The sequence below is a fragment of the Muntiacus reevesi genome, chromosome 3, assembly GCF_963930625.1.
Source record: "Muntiacus reevesi chromosome 3, mMunRee1.1, whole genome shotgun sequence".
Classification (NCBI taxonomy): Eukaryota; Metazoa; Chordata; class Mammalia; order Artiodactyla; family Cervidae; genus Muntiacus; species Muntiacus reevesi.
Genome location: NC_089251.1, coordinates 102,596,411 through 102,616,827, shown reverse-complemented (window position 1 = coordinate 102,616,827; position 20,417 = coordinate 102,596,411). Strand labels below are relative to the sequence as shown.

At 45.6% G+C, this 20,417-nt stretch overlaps 1 protein-coding gene across 1 annotated transcript in view; it reads left to right on the top strand.

Moving 5' to 3' along the window:
• The first annotated feature begins 4,292 nt into the window (after positions 1-4,292).
• Positions 4,293-20,417, top strand: part of SDHB (succinate dehydrogenase complex iron sulfur subunit B) — a 30,598-nt gene continuing 14,473 nt past the window's right edge. Inside the window, exons 1-2 of the mRNA XM_065929894.1 lie at positions 4,293-4,591; positions 17,681-17,808. Coding sequence (XP_065785966.1) covers positions 4,520-4,591; positions 17,681-17,808 — 200 coding nt within the window. The 5' untranslated portion in view covers positions 4,293-4,519. The remainder of the gene's footprint in view (positions 4,592-17,680; positions 17,809-20,417) is intronic.

Here is a 20,417-nt window from a genome sequence, read left to right as displayed (position 1 = left end):
TTCTCTCAGAGGCAAATAGATCTCCTAGGCGATAAAATCATCAGGTATTCCCCCCCTAAATCCAACCTTCTTTAACCTCTGCCTGGGGGGTGGGCAGTCAGGTTGTCCTAAATCACAAGACACTCAAAATATAGTTGGGTGTACAAACGACAATTGATTCTAGGCTTCCTGGTTTAAATTTTTAATTTCCAGCCCTTGGAGAAGAAAGAGGTCCTAAAGCAAGATTCCCACCCAGGATTGCTCAAGCTTTTTCATTATCCAAAGACTAAAGTCTTTGAAATGGAGTTTGGTCATGCCAACCCCAAAGGGTTGTTACGAGGAGTAAAGGAGACTGCTTATGTAAACACATTTGTGAGTGATGAGATTCAGAATAAGCATAAAGCATCTAGCTGACTGGCGAAAAGCAATACTTTACTAGCTAGACAAATGGAAACAGGCCAAGAAACTTTGGGTCTTATCACAAAGACACCTTGGGAAGATACGTCAGGAGCAGGCCATGAAAATCTCTCAGTCCTCCTGCAGCTGTGCCTTTCTGGAATCCCAAAGTTCAGGGCGGAGGTACAGCCACCCAGGAATTTATTTCTCCATAAATTTGAGCTCCCCAAATCCCTATGAAGCCCAGGAATGATGTGACCGCAGGGCACGTGGGTTCATTGACACCAAGAGCCCCTCCATAAATCAAGGTCTCGCTGCCGTTGGCCTCAGACTGCTCTGTCCAAGGTGACCTGGCCAGAGTAACGGGGCAGTCCCTAACCTAGGAGTAGCATCTGCATTTGAGAGGAGAGAACCTAAAACGCCTGCAGGATCAGTTCTCAAGAAACATATCCCTAGGAGGGAGAGGTCACTCTTCGTTCATCTCAGAAGGTAAGGCAGCTAGGAGGACTTCAAGGGAAAGTGACAATCTTTCCACGATTCCATCCAATTAGGGCAGCCCCTTGGGGCAGACATGGAGGAGCTCTATTTCAATGCTGGGTCAGCCCCAGTGAAAAGTCAAAGTGACCTCAGCCCTATCACCAGTTACCCCTAGGCCAGCCCCTCAAAGCAGCCCCCCCGAGGCAGCCATGTGATTCACAGAAAATCAGCTTGTCCAACATACTGATGATACAGGCAAGGGAGGCCAGAGATGAGGGCCTCTCCCACGGGAAGACCAGTCCATGGTCACGCAGCCTCCAGGGGAAGAGTCAAGGTTAGACCAGGGGTGCTGGTTATTCCTGGTGCCTCACTGCACGCCTCCTCTAATGAGGCCACCCGGCAGTTCTAGCCTGAGCTACTCGGCTAAGTCGCTTCAGTTGTGTCCAACTTTTTGCAACCCCATGAACCACAGCCCGCCAGGCTCCTCTGGTTCTTGGGATTCTCCAGGCAAGAATAGCGGAATGGATTGCCCTGCCCTCCTCCAGGGGATCTTCCTGACCCAGGGATTGAACTCACGTCTCTTACATCTCCTGTATTGGCAGGTGAATTCTTTACCACTAGCACCACCTGGGAAGCCCAGGACTCCACAAACTAAGCCTCATCCACCAATTCAATTGACCATCTTAATTTCTCCAGTAGCATTTAAGTTATGTGAACGTGGAAGCCGAAGACTATAAAATGGAGTCTTTCACAAGGGTAGGGGAAAGAGGTACAAACTACCATGTAAAATAAATAAGATACAAGGATGTGTAGTACAATAGAGGGAATATACCCAATATTTTATAATAACTATAAATGAAACATAACCTTTAGATTTTGTGAATGACTATGTCATACACCCAAAACTTATATAATAAACTATAACTTCAATTTTTTTTCTTTTGGCAGCACCATGCAGCTTGCAGGGTCTCAGTTCCCTGACCAGGGGCTGAACTCCAGCCTCTGTGGTAAAAGTGCCGAATCCTAACCACTAGGCTCCCAGGGGACTCCCTCAGTGTTTTAAAAAGGGAAACGTGAAAGTTGCTCAGTCGCGTCTAACTCTTTGCGACCCCATGGACTCTACAGTCCGTGGAATTCTCCAGGCCAGAATACTGGAGTGGGGGGCCTTTCCCTTCTCCAAGGGATCAAACCCAGGTCTCTTGCATTGTAGGCGGATTCTTTACCAGTTAAGCCACAAGGGAAGCCCATATTTTAAAAAGGTGGCTTTCGTGTGTCAAAAAACAAGTAGGCAGAGAAGGAAGAACATTCTTCTGGGAGACACACGTACCTGTAAAGTTAGCTAACCACATAGACTGTAGAGGTGACTGACGAGACCAAGTGACTTGGCAGACACAGGCCGCACCTGCCCAAGGTAATCAAGCCACCAGAGTCGGTACCAACCAGGGTTCTCAGCCTCCGTAATCAACAGAAGTGACAAGAGGCCAGACAAGAAATTCAGGCAAGGCTTTACTGGGGATCCTGTGGCAGCAGGCGGAGTGAGAACAACTGACTGTTCCCTTGCTCACTCCCGGTGGAGGGGAGGGTTAGGAGGGTGGGGGTCACTGAGCTGGCTCCTTACCTGTGGGTAAGGGGAGGGTAGGGGTGTGACCAGGGTGTGACCAGGGGTCAGCCTGGAGGGTGGCTTAGGTGGTTTGCCCACGCTTTTGGCAGTGTTATGTGCAGGGGGCATGCATGGAACCCTGCTTTTGCTCCCAATACCCTGGTTTTGCCCTTCAGGAGTGGCAGTTGGGTTTTTGGTCTTTTTGTATCATGTTGTTCATAATTTTCCCCAACTGCAGCATGCATGCAGTTATTCTTAGTCCCTGATAGTTTCTTTGGGGCTTCCCTGGTAGCTCAGTTGGTAAACAATCTGCCTGCAACACAGGCAACACGGTTCCGGTTGGATCCCTGAGTCAGGAAGATGCCCCTGGAGGAGGAAATGGCAACCCACTCCAGTATTCTTGCCTGGAGAATTCTTTGTATTGTTGCTCCAGAAGCTAATTGTCTCCATGCAAACACTGCAGCAAAGGGTCCCAGGTCCCAGGTCTGAGATGGGACAGGGGTCTGAAAAAGCTGCTGAGGCGACTGAAGTGGAACTTAAAACACACTCGCACAGCGTAGCGTATAGCATAGGGAACTCTACTCTGGTGACCCAAACAGAAAGGAAATCTGCAGCGTGAGCACATGCACACGTGCAGCTGATTAGCTCTGCTGCACAGCAGACAGGAACAGAACACCGTGAAGCGCCAGTGAGCACAAACACACAGCTCGCCCATGAGACTGGCGTGGGGACTAGGAGGATGGGTCACAGCATACGGCACATAGCAGATGCTCAAAACATGGGTGCTGACACTAGATGACTAAGCCATGGACGGCCCGCTTCCCTCTTAGCCCGCTTTCCAGAACAGAGCTGATGGTACTGCAATTGTCCAGTTACTTGCCGATTTGAGAGTAAATTCAGTGAGGCGCAACCTCACCTGGCTGCCCACTCATAGCATCCTAGCGCCCGGAACATAGGAGCTCCATATATATTTTTGAACAAACGACGAAAAAATGAATAATGAGTGAATAAATTACACCTTTGCCCGCCGTCTGTTAAGTCCCCTTGGTTCATTCATCAGCTATCCTGATTTGCCCGGGACTGACCACCTGGAGGAGGAAATGGTACCCACTCCAGTATTCTTGCCTGGAGAATCCCATAGACAGAGGAGACTAGTGGGCTACAGTCCACAGGGCCGCAGAGTCAGACACGACTGAGCGACTTAGCAGGCACGAGGAGTTTATCCGAACCCAGGAGTGCTGAAACCTGTAAAGTCTCAGGCAAACTGCACTGTGTCTCACAGAAATTACTCAGAGACTGAGTGAGTGATATGATTGATAAATTTTACAGAAGAAAGAACTGCAGTGCTGGAGAAGACGCTCGAGAGTCCCTGGACTGCAAGGAGATTCAACCAGTCCATCCTAAAGGAAATCAGTCCTGAATATTCATTGGAAGGACTGATGCTGAAGCTGAAACTCCAATACTTTGGCCACCTGATGTGAAGAACTGACTCATTGGAAAAGACCCTGATGCTGGGAAAGATTGAAGGCGGGAGGAGAAGGGGACGCACAGACGATGAGATGGTTGGATGGCATCACCGACTCAATGGACATGGGTTTGAGTGAACCCCGGGAGATGGACAGGGAGGCCTGCAGGCGTGCAGGCCTGGCGTGCTGCAGTTCATGGGGTTGCAAAAAGTCGGGTACGACAGAGTGACTGAACTGAACTGAACAGAAAAAAGGGGTTAAAACCGGGACAGGACTTGGATCGGACGGCCCCGCCCCCTCAGGCAGTTAGCCCCGCCCCTCCCACTGGCCCACCCTCAAGCCACGCCCCCTTCCTCTGGGAAGGTCACCTTCCACCCTGGGAAGCCGAGTGGGCCTGCGCCGGCCCCCGCACCTGCGCACGCTCGCGTTGGGTCCCCAGCCTTCCCTTCGCCCCTCGGGGACCGGAAGCCCCGCCCACTCAGCGGCGCCTGCGCTGCTAGCGGGGACCCGGTGGGCCCTGGCGTGGCGCCGCGGTGCTCGGCGGGACGCCGGCGGAGCGTGACCTCGGCTCGAGGGGTGGGGCTCGACGTCAGGAGCCAAGATGGCGGCGGTGGTCGCGCTCTCCTTGAGGCGCCGCTTCCCGGCCGCAGCCCTCGGCGCTGCCCGCCTGCAGGTGAGCCGCGGCGCGGGGCGGGGACGAGGGCTGGCGTGAAGGTCGCGGAGACGGCCTGCACGTGAGGGGGCGGCGGCGGAGGTTGAGGGGGCCCCGGGGCGGGGCGCGGGGAGGAGCGCGACCCGCTCCCGCCGCCCGGGGTCCCGAGGCCGGTTTCTTTCTGCACCTTTCTGCCGCCTGCGAGGTGGTCAGAGCGAAGGGGGGTTTTTAGACATAGTGGGGGAAAAGGGTTAGGGAGGTCCCTTGGATTGTCCAAGGTCACATGGCGAGCGGGTGACGACTGACTAGCGGAAGCAGAGCGCGAATCCAAGCGTTCGGACGCCAGGTCCTTGTTCTGCCCGCTAGCCATCACCCTGGGAAAGACAGACCCGCCGGGGCGTGAAGGGCAGGGCCGGGAGGCAGCCCTGCAGGGCGCACGGTTGGGAACTCGGGCAAGAGGGAAGGCACAATGGAAGGGAGAAGCGGGGGGACCCAGTTAGCCCCCGGGGACCCGAGCGCCCCGAAAAACACTGGTCTCCTCAGGGTCGTGTACCGACCTCACAGTTTGGACTTGGATCGAATCCTGAGATTGGCGCTGCTCTTATTTATATCGTTCAGGGTGCGTTGGTAGTTTTTCGCCACATCCCTTGTGTTGTCAGGAAAATGGGAACATGGAGAAGGGGAAGGGAAACTGCCATTGCAGTCTGTGTATATCAAAGACTAAGGTTGTACAAATCCCTTTCACATCTTTTTCCCCTGGAAAAAATTCCTGTGAGGTGGGTGAGCAGGAATTCCAACCTCCTTTTTAGAGATTTGAAAGCTGCTGCTGCTGCTAAGTTGCTTCAGTCGTTTCCGACTCTGTGCGACCCCATAGACAGCAGCCCACCAGGCTCCTCTGTCCCTGGGATTCTCCAGGCCAGAATACTGGAGTGGGTTGCCATTTCCTTCTCCCTTTGAAAACTGAGGCCCCCAGAAAGATTATTTTTCACTTGCTCGAAATATCACAGCCAAGAACCAGTTGATCTAGGACCTAAACTCACTGTTTTGAACATAATGTGTGAAAAACTCTTAGCACAGATCAAGACACATGATAAGTGTACAAAATATATTCATTTCTCTCCTCTTCTTGCACGCCTGTGAAAATACATCTAGTATTAACTAATTTCTCTGGTTTTACAACACAGTGCCTCTGGCCCATCTTCTTATGCTAATTCTTACCAATATGCTGTCTGTGAACCTGGACAAGTCATTTTATAGTCATTCTGAAAAACAGGGATGGGAGTGAGGCCTGCCTACCAGAGCCTCAAGCTGGTGCCCTCTGAGCATTAAATTGGTGATTGATAATGACCTTGTTTGTTTACCAGTTCCTTTTATAGTTGCTGAGCAAGCAATCAAATTGTGAGAGCCCCACCAATGAGAATGAGTTCTAAAGCTCAGGTCCCTCTTCCAAGAATGAATTCTAGAGAAGGCTGGTTTCATAGGTCAGTGTTGTAATTTCCGGGGAGGCCATTCTAGGGCCCTGAGGGCAGAGAAAACAGAAGATTCCGCCCCCACTCTCACTATCTTCTTTGACGTATGCATTCATACCTCAAAAGCCACCTGAAAAGTAATGAGCGTGGTGTATTACCTCGGGTGTGTTCAGGTTCCTAGGAATCTATAACATAGTAGGATTTCTCTTCTGAATTCCTTTTATGCTTTAGTTTGCACCACTGAACCACAGTTCCGCCTCTAAGTATTTAACTGTAATGTACTAATTGTTGCTTGTGATGTTGCTTCATTTTCTTGTCTAGACTGTGTATTCCTTGAGGGCAGTTACCACCTACTTTCATTTGTGTATATCTTTGCTCCTAGCACTGGCAGGGTTAGGATATCTGTCTGCCAATCAGAACAATACAGGAACTGATATGGTTGCCAGAATTGAAAAGCAGAAATTATTTTCTGAACAATTCTGGGAGATTGGCCTTCCACTTAATCATCTGAGGTAGATGTTAATACTCCCCGCCTTGTTACAAAAGAGGAACTAAAATCAGAAAGGTTATGTAATTTGCCAAAGAACATTCAACCCCCAAGTGGTAGAGCTTTGATTTGCACCAGTGCCACTCACACATCAGAAACAAGCCTGACCTTGTGTTCCCCTCAGGTGTGTACAAACCTCCCTGCCCTCCTCTCCATTTCTCACCTTTCTGTCGCCCCTCCAGACCTGCCCCTTAAGGAAACTTTCCTAGAGAACAGACCGGCTGCCTCCAGTATGGTGGAGAATCCACACTTCTTATCCTCAGTTCCATTTCAGTTCAGTTGTTGAGGATCTCGCTTCTCCCCTTAAATTTAAACTGTGCGTTTCATCTTATCTAAGGTGCCCTACAAAGGTGCTCTCAGCCTTGAACATGGCTTTAGTTTTGTAGATTGAGGTAGAAATGCTTTTGAAGGACCCACCTTGCTCTTGAGTTTGGAGTATGAATTGCTAGGTAGGCTACCAAAAAAAAAAACCTCAAATTTTTGCCCACCTCTTCACGTCTGCCCGTAAATGGCCCTTTCTGCCTGTTACTGTGGGAAAATTGGCAACACTCCTCTGGCTGCCATTCACTCATGCTCTCGTCCCATCACTTATTCACAGAGAGCTTTCCAGAAATTCTCCTCTCGCCCCCTCATGATCAAGTTTTCGTTCTTTATCAAATCAGCAGCAGCACACAAACATGGCATAATTTTTCTCATCTCAGAGAAAGCCATATCCAGCCACCACCCCAGTTCTCCACTTGTCTTTATAGAAAAATTTCCCAAGAGGTGTCTAAACTCACCAACCACAGTTCATCTCTCCACATCTTCTCAGGAACCTGTTCCAGTCAGACTTTTCACCCTTAGCACTTCATGGAAGATAACTTGGGTCAGGGTCACCAGTGACTTTGGCTTTGTTAACTCCAATGTCAGTTCTTGTGGTACTTTGCTCCCTGAAGCATACTGTTAACTCCCTCCTCAAAACATGCCTGCCAGGCTCCAGGTGTTCCTCCTCACATGTTGGCGGTCCTTTCTCTCTCTCCCTTGGCTGGTTTCTTCTCATTGCCCCAAACTAAATACTGGAGTCTGTCCTTAGACCTTGTCTTCATAGACACTCCTTTGGGCTTTAGATGCCTCCTAAATCTATGTCTCCAGCTGAGACATCACCCCAAATCTTCAGACTCAGATGGCCACCCACTATATTCTCAGAATTTCCACATGGGTATTTAGTAAACTTTGCTGGCGTGAAACCAAAATCCTGACACTCCCCCTGACAGACACACACCGGCCTTCTCCTCCCGTCTCAGTTGATGGTAGCTCCATCCTTCACATTGCTTCAGTTCAGTTGCTCAGTCATGTCTGACTCTTTGCGACCCCATGGACTGCAGCACACCAGGCCTCCCTGTCCATCACCAATTCCCAGAGTTACTCAGACGCATCTCCATTGAGTCAGTGATGCCATCCAACCATTTCATCCTCTGTTTTCCCCTTCTCCTCCTGCCTTCAATCTTTCCCAGCATCAGGGTCTTTTCAAATGAGTCAGTTCTTCCCATCAGGTGGCCAAAGTATTGGAGTTTCAGCATCAGTCCTTCCAATAACATTCAGGACTGATTTCCTTTAGGGTGGATTGGTTGAATCTCCTTGCAGTCCAAGGGACTCTTAAAGTCTTCTTCAACACCGCAGATCAAAAGCATCAATTCTTCGGCGCTCAGCTTTCTTTATAGTCCAACTCTCACATCCATACATGACCACTGGAAAAACCAAAGCTTTGAATAGACAGACCTTTGTTGGCAAAATAATGTCTCTGCTTTTTAATATGCTGTCTAGGTAGGACTTCCCTGTTGGCTCAGTCGGTGAAGCATCTGCCTACAATGTGGGAGACCCGGGTTCGATCCCTGGGTTGGGAAGATCCCCTGGAGAAGGAAATGGCAACCCACTCCAATACTTTTGCCTGGAAAATCCCATGGGCGGAGAAACCTGGTAGGCTGCAGTCCATGGGGTCCCAAAGAGTCAGACACAACTGAGCGACTTTACTTTCACTTTTTCACTTTCGGGTTGGTCATAACTATTCTTCCAAGGAACAAGCGTCTTTTAATTTCATGGCTGCAGTCACCATCTGCAGTGATTTTGGAGCCCCAAAAAATAAAGTCTGTCACTGTTGACACTATTTGCACATCTGTTTGCCATGAAGTGATGGGACCAGATGCCATGATCTTAGTTTTCTAAACATTGAGTTTTAAGCCAATTTTTTCACTCTGTTTCACTTTTATCAAGAGGCTCTTTAGTTCTTCTTCACTTTCTGCCATAAGGGTGGTGTCATCTGCATATTTGAGGTTATTGATATTTCTCCCGGTAGTCTTGATTCCAGCTTGTGCTTCATCCAGTCCAGCATTTCTCATGATGTACTCTGCATATAAGTTAAATGAGCAGGGTGACAATATACAGCCTTGACGTACTCCTTTCCCAATTTGGAACCAGTCTGTTGTTCCATGTCCAGTTCTCACTGTTGCTTCTTGACCTCCAGATTTCTTAAGAGGCAGGTTAAGTGGTCTGGTATTCCCATCTTTTTCAGAATTTTCCAGTTTCTTGTGATCCACACAGTCAGATGCTTTGGCATAGTCAATACAGCATAAATAGATATTTTTCTGTAACTCTCTTGCTTTTTTTCAATGATCCAGCAGATGTTGGGAATCTGATCTCTGGTTCCTCTGCCTTTTCTAAATCCAGCTTGAACATCTGGAAATTCATGGTCCTCGTATTGTTGAAGCCTGGCTTGGAGAATTTTGAGCATTACTTTGCTAGTGTGTGAGATGAGTGCAATTGTGCGGTAGTTTGAACATTGTTTGGCCTGGCCTTTCTTTGGGATTGGAATGAAAACTAACCTTTTTCAGTCCTGTGTCCACTGCTGAGTTTCCCAGATTTGCTGGCATATTGAGTGCAGCACTTTCACAGCATCATCTTTCAGGATTTGAAATAGCTCAACTGGAATTCCATCACCTCCACTAGCTTTGTTCATAGTGATGCTTCCTAAGGCCCACTTGACTTCACATTCCAGGATGTCTGGCTCTAGGTGAGTGATCACACCATCGTGATTATCTGGGTCGTGAAGATCTTTTTTGTACAGTTCTTTTGTGTGTTCTTGCCACCTCTTCTTAATATCTTCTGCTTCTGTTAGGTCCATACCATTTCTGTCCTTTATTGAACCCATCTTTGCATGAAATGTTACCTTGATATCTCTGATTTTCTTGAAGAGCTCTCTAATCTGTAACATTTTATTGTTTTCCCCTATTTCTTTGCATTGATCACTGAAGAAGGCTTTCTTATCTCCTTGCTATTCTTTGAAAGTCTGCATTCAAATGGGTATGTCTTTCCTTTTCTCCTTTGCTTTTCGCGTCTCTTCTTTTCTCAGCTATTTATAAGGCCTCCTCAGACAGCCATTTTGCCTTTTTGCATTTCTTTTTCTTGGGGGTGATCTTGATCCCTGTCTCCTGTACAATATGATGAACCTCCGTCCATAGTTCTTCAGACACTCTGTCTATCTAATCCGTTGAATCTGTTTGTCACTTCCATTGTATAAGTGAAAGGGATTTGATTTAGGTCATACCTGAATGGTCTAGTGGTTTTCCCCAGTTTCTTCAATTTAAGTCTGAATTTGGCAGTAAGGAGTTCATGGTCTGAGCCACAATCAGCTCCCGGTCTTGATTTTGTTGACCGTATAGAGCTTCTCCATCTTCGGATGTAAAGAATATAATCAGTCTGATTATATATTTGGTGTTGACCATCTGGTGATATCCATGTGTAGAGTCTTCTCCTGTGTTGTTGGAAGAGGGTGTTTGCTATGACCAATGCGTTCTCTTGGCAAAACTCTGTTAGCCTTTAACCTGCTTTATTCTGTACTCCAAGGCCAAATTTGCCTATCTGGACCAACTGCCACCTGAAATCTTGATGATTATATGAGTCAAAAAAAAACTTACACTGTTTGGGGGAAAGGAATTATCTTTTTGTGCTGTTCTGTTTTGGATTTGCATTTTCACCACTACATATAGCAGCTACCAGGTGGACTTTGGGGTTAGATGACCTGTGTTTGAATGCTGTCTCTTTTGTTTTATGACCTTCTTACTGTTTAATTAAGAATAAAAAAGCTGTCCCGATAAAGATGTCGTGGAGATTAGAGATACTTCAGTACAATGTCAGGCACATGGTAGAGGGCTCAATGATGAAAGCTGTTATTTCCACTTTTACTTCCACTGCAAACACCTGCAGAACAAATGTCTAGATTTCTCTTCAGGGAGTGTTTTGAAATCACTTCTCCCGCGATCCTGTGGACCAGCTCTTAGTGCCGTCCTCAGGATGAGCAAAGCGCCTCCGCTTTTAGAACCACAGCCTGCTCTGTTCATTTTGATGTCAGTGTCTTCTATCCTCATGCCTGTTAGCCCTCCCCCCTACTGTATCAAGTGTTGTATAAAATATGGTTTTAACTCAAAATTAATTTAAATTAGTTGTTTTGGGAAAAAAATCAGTGACACTTTGGGGCACCCCAGAACTTAGGTTGGGTTGTACCACCTTCTGATACTCTGATATTCTATTGCAGTGCATACTTGTTTTGTTTTTGTCTTACATCATCCTTATGATAAGAGAGTTTAATGATTTCTAAGCAAACGCAGTTTCTTTGGGACGATCTTCATGATCAAGGTTAGACCTTTGCCTCTTTTTAAAGTGGACAGGAAGCAAATATGTAAGTATTAGAGGTGTTAAAAGTGAGGGTCCATTGCAGTAACCATGGTCATTTTTGACAGGCCTTTTGTGGGAGTTAAACTGAGCTTAATAGAGCCGGATACCTATGCCCATTGACAGTACTATCAAATCAGGTCTTAAAACCAGGGAGTTGTAGCTGACAACCGCAGCTCCAGGTTCTTTTTAAATTCCCAGTTTAGCTAATGTTTGGTTTAAACTTTGCAGAAGTTAATTTTATAGAGGTATTTGCCCTCTCCCCCTACTACCTGGCTCAGGCACAGCAGCCCCCACTTTGGAACACAGTTTATAGAAAGTTAAACCTTCTGCTACCATTTATCATCGTTGTTCAGTCGCCCAGTCATGTCTGACTCTTCGAGACCCCGTGGACTGCAGCACAGTAGGCCTCGCGTCCCTCACCAACTCCCGGAGTTTGCCCAGGTTCATGTCCAGTGCATTGGTGAAGCCATGCAACCATCTCATCCGGTGTTTCCCCCTTCTCCTTCTGCCCTCAATCTTTTCCAGCATCAGGGTCTTTTCTCATGAGTTGGCTGTTTGTATCAGGTGACCAAAATATTGGAGCTTCAGTTTCAACGTCAGTCCTTCCGATGAGTATTCAGGGTTGATCTCCTTTAGGATGGGCTGGTTGGATCTCCTCGCTGTCCAAAGGACTGTCGTGAGTCTTCTCAAACACCACAGTTCAAAGGTATCAATTCTTGGGCACTCTGCCTCTTCATGAGTTGTGCCTCTCACAACTGTGTGTGACCACTGGGAAGACTGTAGCCTGGACTGTATGCACGTTTGTTGGCAGGGTGATGTCTTTGCTTTTCATCACACTGTCTAGGTTTGTCGTAGCTTTCCTGCCAAGAAGTAATCATCTTCTGATTCCGTGACTGCTACAGTAACCACACAGTGATTTTAGCGCCCAAGGAAAAGAAGTCTGTCCACATTTTCCCCCTTGATTTGCCAGGAAATGATGGGACCAGATGCCATGATCTTAGTTTTTTAAATGTTGAGTTTTAAGCTGGCTTTTAACTCTCCTTCTTCACCCTCAACAAGAGGTTCTTTAACTCCTCTTCACTTTCTGCCATTAGAGTGGTATCATCTGTATATCTGAGTTTATTGATGTTTCTCCTGCCAGTATTGATACCAGCTTATAACTCATCCAGCCCGGCATTTCTCATGTGCTTAGCATATAAGTTAAATAAACAGGGTGACAACAGACAGCCTCTTCATACTCCTTTCTCAGTCCTGAACCAGTCCATTGTTCCATGTCCGGTTCTAACTGTTGCTTCTCGACCTGCATACAGGTTTCTCAGGAGGCAGGTAAGGTGGTCTGGTATTCCCATCTCTTTAACAGTTTTCCACAGTTTGTTATGACCGACACAGTCTAAGGCTTTAACGTAATCGACTAAACCGAGATAGATATTTTTCTGGAATTCCCTTGCTTTCTCTGTGATCCAGTGAATGTTGGCAAATTGCTCTCTGGTTCCTCTGCCTTTTCTAAACCCACCAGTTACACTCCTGGACATTTACCCCTGAGAAATGGAGGCTTACGTTCACATAGAAATTTGTCCACAACTGTTCATTACAGCTTTATTCATAATGGCCTCAAACGTGGAAACAGTCTTCCAATGGTTGAACAGCTTAACTGTGGTGCTTCGGACCATGGAACACTGCTGGGTAATAAAAAGAAATTTGTTGAGGCATGTAACTTGGCTGAATCTCCAGAGAGTTACGCTGAATGAAACCCCCCCTCAAGTTACATAAGAGATGATTACATTATATAACTTTTTTTAAATGACAGGATTATAGAAATGTAACAGATTAGTAATTGCTAGGGGTGAAGGAGTGGGGATGGGAGGCCTGAGGGGTCTGACTGTGACTGTAAAAACGCAGATCTTTGTGACGATGGAAGTAATGTTCTGTACTCTGTGTAATGTGTCCGACTCTGCGATCCCATGGATGATACAGTCCATGGAATTCTCCAGGCCAGAATCCTGGAGTGGGCAGCCTTTCTCTTCTCCAGGGGACCTTCCCAACCCAGGGATTGAACCCAGGTCTCCCACACTGCAGGCGGATTCTCTACCAGCTGAGCCACCAGGGACGCCTACCTTGACTATCTCTGGGCGAATATTCTGGTTATACTGTTGTTCTGTAGTTTTGTACATTGTTACCACTGAGGGAAATCCAGTAAAGGACAGGTGGGATCTCAGTATTGTTTCTTATAAATGCATGGGATTCTACACTTATTTCCAAATGAAAGGTGTTAACTTAAAAAAAAAAAACAGCAGTCTGTGAGTATATGCAACTACATGAATGAATCTCAGAAGCATTTTGTGGAGCAAGAGAAGCTAGGCCCACGATGTGTGATCTCATGGTATTTATATGGAGTTCTGACAGAGGCGGATCTGCAGTGATAGAAAGCCAGGCCGTTGCTGGGGGTAGGGGAAGGGCGCTGACTGCAGAGACACACTAGAGAACTTCCTTAATGGAAATGTTCTGTTGTGATTGTGGTAGTGGTTATACAATTTTACCAAAACTCATCAAACTATACACTTAAAATTGGTGAATTTATCATAATGAATATACCTCATTAAATCTCACAAAAAAGTGAAGAAGTGAAGTGAAGTCGCTCAGTCGTGTCTGACTCTCTGCGACCCCATGGACTGTAGCCTACCAGGTTCCTCCGTCCAGGGGATTTTCCAGGCAAGGATACTGGAGTGGGTTGCCATTTCCTTCTCCAGGGGATCTTCCCGACCCAGAGATCAAACCCAGGTCTCCCACATTGTAGCCAGATGCTTTACTGTCTGAGCCACCAGGGAAATCCCCCAAAAGGGGGTTGGGGGAGGGGGTGTTAAGCAAGCAAAAGCTTGCTGGAGCTAATACCTTCAGCCGGGAATTCTTGGCAGTCTAGTGGTTAGGATGCCCCTTTTCACTGCCGAGGGCAGAGGTTCTGGGCAACTGAGATCCTGCAAGCTGTCAGGACACGGCCAAAAAATGTCTTCAAGAATCATGTTCACCTTCTCTTAATCACCACAAGGTGCCGTTAGCCAAGCACTCCTGACATTTCACAAAATGGAGTCCCTAGTTGGAAAGTGTTCATTTGCAGAAATGACTTTCCTTTTTGTAATGATCTTCACCAGCTTGGTGATTTGATAAAATACAGTTTTCATCCTCACCTTCACTTTCATTTTCTTCATACATTTTCTTCCCGTACTGAGGGCTGATATCTTCAGCTTTATTTAATTTGGGGTGGTTTTTGCCAGCCAGTAGTAAACTCCAGTGCATTTCTTGTAATTACTGAGTGAACTTTAAGAGTTTTTGCTTTCTTTAGCAGTTTATAAGAGAATTAGCTAGCCTGGAATATAGTTTGAATTTTGCAAAGTACTCTTTGGACTGGCAAGATCCTTCCCTCCTCCTTACAGCCACAGTAGAAGCTCAGCAGGACTTGGTGTGGTCTCTGCCTTGTTTTGTCTGCCTAAATGCAAAAGGGCTTCAAGGACTAGGGGCTGGGGGCGGCTTAGCATTCGTTATACGGGAATGCCACAAACAGAGGGGTATTTTCATTTCTTAATGGCTTGCTGTAGGTTGCACTATTCAGCCTTTTAAGGTACATTTAAAATAAACCACATTTTTGCATTATTCTAATGCTCAGTTTTTGCTCTTTTCTTCAATCTTTCCTAACCGTGGATTGAATTGCTATATGCAGAGGCCTGGACCAGGTATGCTGGGAGACGTAAAATATATGTAAAGTATAGGTTCCATACTGTTATATGTTCTGTATCAACTTGACTGCGCCCAGATATTGGGTCAGATGTTTTTCTGGGTGTTTCAGTGAGAGTGTTTTTGAATGAGTTTAACATTTTAATTGATAGATTGACAGAGGAAGACAATGATTATATGATATAATTTATACATGGAATCTTAAAAATACAGCAAAATATTGAACAAAACGAAAAAGGAAGCAGATTTACAGATACAAAGAACAAACATGGTCACCCGTGGGGCGGGGGAGGGGGCAGTTGGGGGGGTGGAGGTACAGTCTGCTGGGTGTGAGATGGGCTCAGGGAGGTACCGGACAACGTGAGGGCTGTAGCCAGTCTTTTGTAATAACTGTAAATGGAAAGTAAGCCTTAAAGTTGTATTAGAATATTTGAGGGAATTCTCTGGTGATCCGGTGGTTAAGACTTAAGGCTTTCACTGCCGAAGACTCGAGTTCAGCCCTTAACTGAAGATCCCACAAGCTGCACAATGTGGCCAGAAAATATAATATTTTTTTTAATTTAAATTTTTAAAAAGTTTTTAATTATGTTTAAAAAAATATGATAGACGGAGTAAAGCATATTGCCCTTTCTAACATGGATGAGCCTTATCCAGTCGATTGAAGCTATGAATAGAACAAAAAACTGGCCCTCCTTCAAATTAGAGAAAGTCCCTCTTCCAGGCTGGGATATTGATTTTTCTTGCCTTTGAACTTGAAGTAACCACTCTTCCTGGGTCTTGAGCGTGCTGACCTTTGAACTGTGGCTGCACCATTGGCTCTCCAGTTTGCCAGTTGAGGGTCTTGGGACTTGTTATCCCCATTATCACATGAGCCAATTCCCCATAATCACATGAACCGATTCTTTATACTAAATTTCTTCTTACACGTGTGTGTATGTAGGTACACACCATTGGTTCTGTTTCTCTGGAGAACCCTGACTAATACTCTTGAGCTTAAGGAGGTAGGATGTAAAAAGAAAACAAGAGAAATAAAAGAAGAGACCTGAGACGATTCCCAAATAAACAGAATAGTGTCTGGGAACATGGGCTCTGGAGCCAGACCTGGGTTCCAGTCCTGGCTCCACTCACCAGCTTTTGATCATGGGCCCATCACTTGATCTCTGAACCTCATTTGTCTCATCTTTAAAAATGAAGATTCAGTGGAGTCATTAATATAAAGAAAGCATTTAATACAGTGCCTGGCAATAATAAATAGTGACTTTTAAGATGAGTATAAATTTAAATAGGAAACTTTTTGAGCAAAGCACCCTTTTGCAAATGCGTTTTTGTGGGGAGGCTGTTCTGCTGGAAGGAGGGCGGGAGGCCGGGCCCCCTCACCCTTGTCTCCCAGCCCCTGGTGGCGCTCCAGGGCCCCGTGGCTCGCGTGAGACCGACCATCACAGGATGTAACAGCCCAGGAGCTGTGACAGACCCTGCAGAGTGCCGGTCTCTGCTGTTTGTTAGTTCCCAGATTTTATCTCGTTTTCAGATCCAGTATGCTTTATTGTGTTTCCTGTGCTGCTGTCCTGCTATGGGTGGATAGTTTGTGTTCCCCCAGAATTCATACGTAGAAGCCCTAATCCCCAGTGTGATGGTACTTGAACTTGGGGCTTTTGAGAGGGAATTAGGGTTAGATTAGGTCATGAGGGCAGGGCCTGTGTGATGGGGTTACTGCCTTTATAGAGAGAAGGAGAGACCTGAGCTCTCTTTGCAGCATGTGAAGATAGAGCAGTATGCAGCTGTCTGTCCTCACTTAGACACCAGGTCTGCTGACAGCTGGGCCTTGGACTTCTAGCCTCCAGAACCATGAGTAGTAAATGTTGTGTTAGCCGCTAGTCTTTGGTGTTTTTTGAACAGTGGCTCAGACTAAAATGCCCAATCTAATTTTGACCAGCATCTCATTTCAACCACCACAGTCGCTGTCTAACTGGTTTCCCTGGATGTCATCTGATGAGTCTTCCTTTGTAAGCCAGTGGTGGTCTTCTCAAAAATAAAATGATTATGTCATCCACCTGATAAGATTTTGTTAGCTTCTCATTGCTCTTAAGATAAGATCAAAACTTAGAATCTGTCTTTCTTGACTTCCTGGAGCCGGCCCCATCCCATCCCTCATCAGGTCACCCTGCTGCACAGTGGGCCTCTCGGTCCTCACAGGGATCTGTGCTCTCCCGCCCAGGCCTCTGCACATTTTCCTTCAGCTCGTAATGCCCCTTCTCCTTGCCCTTCACCCCTGGTCATCAAGCCTCAGCTTAAGTATCCTTTATGGAGACCTCCCTGACCACTTAGACTAGTGTAAGTCTCTGCTGCATTCTTCCCTCGCTGTATTTTATTATGAGTATTTCATTTCTCTTCTGGCTCACTGCACACTGGTTTCTGTGAGGACAAAGGCTGTGTGTGTTTATTAAGCGCCATTCCACCAGCCCCAGCGCCATCGCTGGCATATTATAGTTGCTTAGTGCCGTGGTTGGATCTTGGATGGCTGTGTTTCCTAGGAACACTGTATCAGTAATGTACGAGTTTCTATCGAGTATTGTAGTTTATAGTTCCAACTAAGAATGATTTATCTTGCATTTTTAATGATTCTTTTTTTTTTCCCCTTCTTGTGAACTTTTTAAATTTCAGGCCTGCCGTGGGACCCAGACAGCTGCAGCCGCAGCACCACGAATCAAAAAATTTGCCATCTATCGATGGGACCCAGACAAGACTGGAGACAAACCTCACATGCAGACTTATGAGATTGATTTGAATAAGTGAGTATCTCTGTGAAAGCTAGTTATTTGATAAATGAAGGTGAGCTCTTGATGTGATTCAGGGACACATTTTTCCCATCCTTGGAAGGTTTTAAAACTGAGAGTATCCAGTTTTTAAAACAAGAATGACGTCGATACCTGATTGAAAAAGATAATACCAGGAGAGAGGCTCAAGAGGAAGGGGACATATATATACCTATGGCTAATCCATATGTTGGTTTCTGTTGGCAGAAACCAACACAATATTGTAATTCTCCTTCAATCAAAATTAAATTTAAAAAAAGAATCTGGGATTTTAGATTAAAAGACAATAATACCAAGAAGAACAGCTTTTATGAAATTCTTTTCCTTCTTCCAAATCAAAGTGTAACCGTTTCTAGGAATACTTCCATCTCAAAGTATGACAGTAGTGAAGGTTTTATGCATAGATCTGAAGCCATTAACACATTAACAGTTAAAAATACTCATTGTTTGTATGTTAACTTATGAATACGGATGTATGTTTATAAGCACCATAAACTTGTCCGGAATGGTGATGGGCCAAGATAAGGATGTAGTTAAAATATTAAAAGTGATCCATTCCTACTTATTAGGTTTCTCTTTCTGTAGTAATAATTGCCACAGATTTAGTGGCTTAAAACAACATAGATTTATTCTCTTAGAGTTCTATAGGTTAGAAGTTTGATAAAGGTTTCATGACTAAAATCAGGGTGTCAGCAGGCTGTGTTCCTTCTGGAGACTAGAGAATCTTTTCTGTTCCTTCAAGCTGTTGGCAGAAGTCAGCTGAGGGCCATTCCCAGTGTTTAGAGACCAGCTCAGTCCTTGGCTCATAGTCCACGTCTTCAGAGCAGCAGCAGGTCACGTCCCTTATGTTACATCTCTGAACCACTCCGTCATCTTTAAAGGTGCTCACGGAGAGCCAAGGAAGGAAGAGTCTAGTGAGCTGGGCTCTAGCTTCCCGCTACCGCCTACCTCTGCCTCTCCAGTAACACCAGCACTGTTCTATTTATAAGTGAGTATTTCCTTTGAACAAAAGCTTCCATGGCACCAAAAAAAATGTTTGAAGACTACCAATATTCTAAATGCTTTTTTTAAATTCTGTCAACCCATAAGCTCTTTTAATAGAGTTAACTGATATATGATCTTCTCAGACAAAATTATAAAATATTTAGCAACTGAAAATTATTAATAGAATCCAAATAAAGGAAAATTGTATAGATCACACTTTTTGACCATAATACAATAAAACTAAAATTTCATATTAACAGCAAAAAACCATAATTACTTGGAAACTAAAAAACACTCTTAAATAAGTATTTGATTAAGGAATAATAAAAATATTATCAGATACTTAAAAAATAAAAACTTTGCAAATTAAAACAGAATGTGATTAAAACTGGAGGAGTTAAATTTATAACATTTTTAATGACAAAAAAATTTTTTTTTTTTTAAATTTCTTTTGATAATTACATTTAGTTCCGGTAATGGCAGAATAGCTTTCGTGAGAGTGAAAGTGTTAGTTGCTCAATCGTGTCCAATTCTTTGCAATTGCATAGACTGTAACCCACCAGGCTCCTCCATCCATGGGGTTTTTCAGGCAAGAATACTGGAGTGGGTTGCCATTTCCTTCTCCAGTGGATCTTCCTGACCCAAGGGTCGAACCCAGGTCTCCTGCATTGCAGGCAGACTCTTTACCATCTGAGCCGCCAGGGAAGCCCTGACCCTTCCTCTGGTTTATAAAATAAATACAAGAAGCAGTGGTGCTTCTCTCGGGGTCTAGTGGTTAGGAATCTGCCTGCCACCACGGGGGACACAGGTTTGACTCCTGGTTCGGGAGGAGCCTGCATGCCGCAAGTCCTGGTCCCGTGTGCCTGAGTCTGCCCCACAGCAGGGGCCCTGAGCGAGGAGCCCATGCACTGCGGCCAGGACCCAGCACAAGCAAGATACGTAAATCTTAAAAAAAAAAAGCAAAGGCTCAGGAGAGCAACGGAAGCAGGCAGACGCTGAGACAGAGTTGACAGTTGGAAGTATAGAATGTTACTTGGAAAAATCAACTCTTTTTGCATGTTCTTTAACTGAGGGCAAGCCCCCACTGATGCGGGAGTGCAAGGGCTAAAAGGCAATTAAAAAACCAGTCTTACTGTGGTCACTAGCTTCCATAACCAGAATATGCATTTGGAAGCTACCACAGCAACCAGAAAATGAGGAGGAAATCCTGGAAAGGGGTGCAGAGGGGGAGTCCCAAATTCTGTTCATGAACTGCCCAGATCTTGAGTTCAGTCATACTAATTGTTGCTTTAGCAACAACAAAAAAATCATCACTATTCTGAGAAGCACAGTACAGTCCAGGGTTACTGCATCGTGTTATTTGCATGGTCCAACATACAACCCAGAATTACTGATACACAGGATTACTCATACACAGAAGCAGTGCGACTTGGTACATGCTCAAGTGAAAAGACACTCAACAGAGACCAGCCTTGAACCAACCCACTTGTGGTAACTAGCAGGAAGGATTTTAAGCAATTGTGTTCTTAGATAAAGGAAGATATACTCATAGTTGGGTAGGAAATCTCAGCAGAGAGTTAGAAACTTAAAGAACCAATGGA